The sequence below is a fragment of the Arachis ipaensis genome, chromosome B08 (genome assembly GCF_000816755.2).
Source record: "Arachis ipaensis cultivar K30076 chromosome B08, Araip1.1, whole genome shotgun sequence".
In the NCBI taxonomy this organism is placed as follows: Eukaryota; Viridiplantae; Streptophyta; class Magnoliopsida; order Fabales; family Fabaceae; genus Arachis; species Arachis ipaensis.
This window is the reverse complement of record NC_029792.2, coordinates 124,661,211-124,667,822: the sequence shown is the minus strand read 5'-3', so window position 1 is coordinate 124,667,822 and position 6,612 is coordinate 124,661,211. Positions and strand designations below refer to the sequence as shown.

The 6,612-nt window shown below is 36.9% G+C and overlaps 1 protein-coding gene across 1 annotated transcript; it reads right to left on the bottom strand.

The window, feature by feature from the left end:
- Positions 1,347 to 6,380, bottom strand: LOC107613876 (pentatricopeptide repeat-containing protein At2g17140-like). The gene is made up of 3 exons (XM_016316057.2): positions 6,244 to 6,380; positions 2,403 to 5,296; positions 1,347 to 1,862 (listed from the first exon to the last, which is right to left on the bottom strand). Exons 2-3 carry the CDS (start codon positions 4,910 to 4,912, stop codon positions 1,736 to 1,738), a joined length of 2,637 nt encoding a protein of 878 aa, XP_016171543.1. The 5' UTR covers positions 4,913 to 5,296; positions 6,244 to 6,380; the 3' UTR covers positions 1,347 to 1,735.

Sequence of the window (6,612 nt, the reverse complement as noted above, 5' to 3'; positions counted from 1 at the left end):
GTTCACCCAAATAAACCCTAAATCGATCCACTCGACTCCAAAACTAAAGGAAATGGAATTATATATGTATAACAGTCATTCATATTATATATACACCTTAGTTACTTAATCCATTTTTATTAGTCTAAGATTTTCTATACCACTTACATTAGAAATCTGATATAGTAGACTGATATTTGTGTTCAATCCTGTGCGGTATGCCACGTAATTATTCAATTTCACATGACGTATCATGTCATTTTGACATAGACAAATCAATAGTAACTGACTAACCACCAACTTAAAAAAATAAAAACTCAAAAAATTTACAAAATATCACTTTAGAAACTAAATAACTACTTTTAAAGTTCAAGAAATAAAACAATGCTGGTTTACTTTCATAGTAGTACACAAAATAGTGCGCAATGAACTATGATGTTGCCGCTGATTCATTCTTCAAGATAGAACAAATTATAATTGATAGGATTGGCAAACTATTTCTGAGTTTAAAAAATATTGGAAACTAAAGTAAAAGAGAAATAACTTTATGACAAATGAAATGGTCAATACATTAAAATGATTTCTACCTAAGCCTCTCTTAAATAAAATGTAAGTTATTCCTGGTATCTAATGGTTTGAATGAAATGAATTATGACATGATAATTAATACTAACTCTTAATTAATGAGTTACCCTAATAATGAAGATGGACATGCCGGAGAGAAACCAAATCATCCTTTCCCCCTCTCGTACTTTTACTTCCTCTTCTCTTTTTCATCCCACCTTTGTCCTCCCATTCTGCCTTCTCGGCATATATTTCGTTTTCACTTCAAATTTTATTGTTTACCCTTCATAGAAAACGCTGTGTGTGTTATTCTTATTGTTTTTGGAATATTTGTTTTAATTCACCATGTGAATTACTATTTGCTTCAATCATGTGAATATCTCATTCTCACCATGCGAGTTTAATTTGCAGGGTTTATATATAATTTATTCTAATTTCGGTTTCATACTTCCTATCTCTGCATTTCATAATTATCTTCTTGTCTCAAATTTTTTTTAATTACATTTTATGATTTTGTGGCTAGCCATTGATGCTATAAATTATATGGATTTTCATTTCCAGAAAATAACGTTTTATCTCCTCTTTCTCACACTTGAAAAAATTAAAGAAAAAAATTTGGCTAAAAAAAATACCAGAGAACCCTTTTAATAAAGAGTTAGTTTTAATTATGATGACATAACTTATTTTATCCAATAGCTATCAAGACATACCATAAGGAGTAATTTATCTTTTATTTGAGAAAGGATTGGATAAAATTCATCATCAGTAAGAGAAACTCCTAAGTTCAAATGAACAGATTAACATCCGAGGGTAAATTAGTAAATCCAATTATCAGTAAATCTGTTAACATCTTTTCACAGGTTAGGTTTCTATGAGTTGGTAGTATCCGAGTTATGTAAGCTAGTGCTTCTGTGGCTATTCACAATCTGGGACATGGATATGGCCATTATAGCACAGATTCAAAGTGTTACATCTGAGACTAATCTGTTTCTAGTAAGAACCAAGTGTATGAACTATCAAATAATCAAGGATATGGTTTCAGGAGCCATGTAATCCAAGAAAAAGATCTTCCACTCTCATCTACCTGCTTCACCAGGCCGAAATCAGTTCAAACCTTTTCATTCTCCTATCATCCACTCCTAAGGGCTCAGGGATTGAAAGTAAGGTGAATATACAAAGAAATAACAAAGAATCAACCAATACCATCATAGTAATCAAGAAAATCATCCTGTGGTGGCCGCAAACTCGAGATACTACCTTGGCCCCAGCCTTTCTGTACACGTTTCAGAGTTTTCAATGCAATACCACTGCCACCATCCCTGTTAAGTAATACATAACAGATCATCAATGAGCATTGAATATATGTTATAGTCAATTTGACAATCATTTCCATGTTCAAAGCAGGACCCAAGTTTATTTATAGTTTGATAGAACTAACATATTTGTGATGACAGCAAATTTTGATACAAGATCATTTTATACACATGATAATGCAACTTTTTCAAAAATTAACCAAGTACAAAAAAATGATATGTATTGTTTGTATAAGTTTATCAACCAGGAAACCGTCTAATAAATGAGATAATGGAAATGAAGACACAGATTCTATCACATAGTAGCACTCCATTCAACCAAACACCAATGAATGGTATCATTGTCCAAATGCTGTAGAAGAAATCATATACAGATCATATTTATGGAGGACTAATCATTGTATATAGAAATTAAGAATGCAAATTATGGAATGATTAAAGAACGAAAAAAAAAAGTAAAAATAATTTTCAAAGACAGCCAAAACTAACAAATAACTTCATTTTCCCAAGGAAAAGAACCCAAAAATGCACAAAAAATACCCGTACCTGTGGATTATATCCTGCCAATCACTTCCACCATTATTTTCAACTTTTCTAGGAAAGATCCTCTTGCCATTTTGATAGGTTCTGTCAGCAGGTCTATCTTCTGAAGCAAACTCCATCATCCTCTTTGCTAATTCATCTGCTCGGTGTTTGTTTCCACTTTTACTAAATCCATCAATTACCGGCATGAACGATGAATGGTCAAATCCATATCCCTTGTCAATTAATTTTTGGAGAAGGTAATCAGCATCATCTAATCTTTCACTTTGGCAAAGTTTATCAATTAAATCTTTATACATGAAATCCTTCAATGCGAAAAATCTATCCAATGAAGCTTCAAATAGATCCTTTGCTTCAGAGAGTTGTCCTCCAGCAAGAAACTCATTGCATATTAAACTGTACAATACTTCTTTGTGGCCACATATACTCAAAGCTACCTCAAATAGCTCAAATGCTAGTTTAAAATCACTGGACTTGCAAAAGGCTTTAATCAATATCTTGAAGGTAGATACTTTGGGAGATATGCCCTTATCCAACATTTCATGCAAAAGAGAAGTAGCATCATTTGTTTTTCCTCCTTCACAAAGCGCAGTGATTATGTTATTGTAAGTGTAAATATCTGGAGATATCCCTTTTTCTCTCATTTCATCCATCAATCCATATATTTCAAATATTTGCCTTTTACCTCCTAGACCCAGGATCAACGAATTATAAGTTTGAAGAGTCCTGCTGCATCCATTTCTCTCCATATCCTTCAAGACACGGAATGCTGATGATATCTTTCCTTGCTTACAAAAACTTGATATGAATGTATCATATATTGCAGAATCAGGGCGCAAGTTTTTTGCCATCATCTCAATAAATTTCTTTTTTGCTTCTTCTACCCTACCAACCTTGCAAAGTGCATTAACTATGATTGTATATGTGACTACATCAGGTGTGCACTTCGACACATTGTTGATTGAATTAGCTAGGCCAGCAAATGAGTTTCCCTTACTGAGGGATGTTGGTCCATCAGTCCACATCTCACCTAGCATTTGAATTGCTTCCTCCAATTTTCCATTTCTACAGAGACCATTGATTATGATATTGCAGGTCACAGTATCTAACTGATAGCATTTCTCGTTCATCATTTGCAGCATTTCCTCTGCTTCTAGTGTTCTTCCCTCTTTCCACAGGCTATGCAGCAATGTGTTACAGGTATAAGTATTTGGATAACAACCATTCCTTATCATTTCATGAAGAATACCCTTTGCTTCAAATACCTTTCCTTTGCTACAATATCCATGGAGGAGAGTACTATAAGTAACTGTGTCTGGATAAACACCATTGCTTATCATCAAATCCATTAACCTTCTGGCATCCAACAGCATATGTTTCCTACATAGCCCATCCATCATAATGTTATAGGAGTAAGAATTCGGCTCAATGCCTTCCGTTACCATTTCATCAAGAACCAACTGAGCCTCCAACAGTTTCCCATTCCTAAGCAACCCCAACAACCATATATTATAACTTTCCAAAGTGGTGAAATTGCCATCCTTTTTCATGGAGTCGACCAAAGCCTTTGCTTCCACCAACATCCCTATCTTGCAGAACCCTTTTAGCATCAAGTTATAAGTAACTCTATTAGGTTTAGGAAGTCCCAACTCCTGATCCAACTGCATATCCCTGAAAATCCTTGACGCCTCTAAAACCTTCCCGACCCTACAAAGTGCCGAAATCCTAGAATTAAAGGTGACAACATCTGGTAACATACCCTGTTCCCTCATTCTCTCAACCAACTTCTCAGCTTCACCGGTCAAATCCTCCTTACAGAAGCTTGAAATGAGAGTATTGTACACAACCCTATTGGCAACAAGACCTGATGAGTTGTCAAGTATATCCAATGCTTGGCTCGTGAGACCGGCCCTACAAAACCCACGAACTAAAATGCCAAGAGTGAACTCATTTGGGTAGCACCCTTTGTAAGACATTTTATCGAACAGGTTCCGTGCATGGTCCAAAGCACCAGAATCACACAGCGACTGCATCATGAGGTTGAAGGTGTAAGTTTGCGGCCTTACCCCCGCAGTGATCATGTCGGTGTATAGCCACGTGGCGAAATCAGAGCGGTGTTGGTTGAGGGAGGCATGGAGGAGGAGGTTGTAGAGGGAGAGTGGAGGAGGAGGAGAGGGAAAATGGGCCCTGAGGGACTTGAAGTGGGAGAAGGCATGGTGTAGGTGGGATGAGGAATGGGCCAAAGCCCGGACGAGGGAGAGGAGGGAAGGGTGGGCTATGTGGGGAGGCTGCGTGGCTAGGATGAATTGACAGAGGTCATCAATCTGGTGGTGCATGTTGGCGGAGATGAGGACACGCATGGTGGCGCGTGTGGAACGAAGGAGATCATGGGTGGGTAAGGAAGAAGAGGTGGAGGATGAGAGGATGCGCTTCAAGAGATGCCATGCGAGCTTGGGGTTGTTGGTGTTGCTCAGAACAACTTTCGTCAGCTTCGACGACATCGTCTGATCCATCTTCTAGTTGTTTGTGCATTACTCTTTTTTCGTAATTACATTGATTGATTTCTACACTTGCTTAAAAGAAGAAACAATTAGGGGATTAATGTGTTGTGAGAGTGAAGATTACTGTTCTTAGTTGGGACTGAGTCCTTCAATTGAGATTTCCTCAGAGATGCTGCAAGGATATACTCACGGAAATTCTTAGTGACACGATTGTGTTTTCTAACTTATTATAGTATGTTCTCACACCACTGATCAACTTAGTAAACAACTAACTTAACTGACTTTTAACATCTTTCTTGTTGATGGGAGATGGGAGAGAACTTCATGGTTATTGCTTGACGAGTGTTGCCTTTCCATGATTGACACATGTGACAGTTGTATACTTGACAAGTGGCACTAATTTAAAGAAGAGGACAAAGAGCATAGTTGTTAGAACCGAAACATTAATCGAACCGGTCAAATTATTGGGTTACTAGGTCATTGGTTCAACCAGTAGAGTACTGGTTGAACCGATAAACTCAGTTGTAAATAAAAATTATAAAATAATCAAAAACTTAAAATTAAAATTTAAAATACATATTGTCACTAACATTTTAATAACAATTGTTTCAATTTCTAAAAATAACTAATTTGAGACTTGTTTTTATCGCTTCCCATAAAAGACAATTGTGACTAGAATTTTCAAAAGTATATAATCGTAAACCCTTCCTGCAAAGAATATGAACTAATTCCGCCAAATCATTATTTGTCAAAGTCGTATGTTGCAGATAAAAGGGATAAAAGAATGCAATAAAGATTCAAAAGTTTGAACTTTTAAACAAAAGCTTAGAATTGAGAAGTGTCGAATACTCCTAGTTTAAACCCTTGCAAACAAAACCAAAAAAATAAAAAATTATGCAACAAAATAAACATGAGCATAACAATATACATTTCAAGAACCTATCCACTATCCAAAACAATATAAACAAAGCAGTAACTCAAATTCACAGAACCTATCCACTATCCAACAATATAAATTCACAGAACAATATAAAAAACAACACCAACAATATAAAAACAGTATCTCAATTCACCATACTAATATAAAAACAGCAACAAATCAACCCTAAACACCAATCATCAGCAAAAATTATCAGCAAAAAAAAAAAAAAATCAAACAGCCGCTAAACCTACATATATTACACTACATATATTCCAATGTATCAACAAAACTTGAATAATCTGCCAAGAATCAACGAATTATAATCAACAACAATCAAGAATCAACTGATCAGTTAATCAATTAATCCGTTAAACAGATTATAATCCAGTAACCGAATAACTAAAAAAATTAAAATGCTTACCTGATGATGCGATGTGAAGGCAGAACGCAGGCAGAGAAGGGGAGACCAAGCACGGCGAAGCAGAGACTGGATAGCGGAGGCAGCAGCAACAAGACGAGAGACGGCGACCGTGCGGAGACTGACGACGACGAGAGACGCACACGAGACAACGAGCAGAGAAGAGGGAGACCAACCACGACGGCGACGCAGACGGAGAGGCAGAGGCAAAGACGCAGTGAAGGTGATGCACAGGAGCCGGAGAGCCGAGGCAAAGGAGCCGGCGAGGTGGCAGCAGCCGTGCGGCGGCGGTCAGCGGATGGTTTTTTTGAGTGTGAGAGGAAGAGCACTAAGTGAGAGTGAGATTTGAGAGAAAGAGGGGGGATGGGGGCT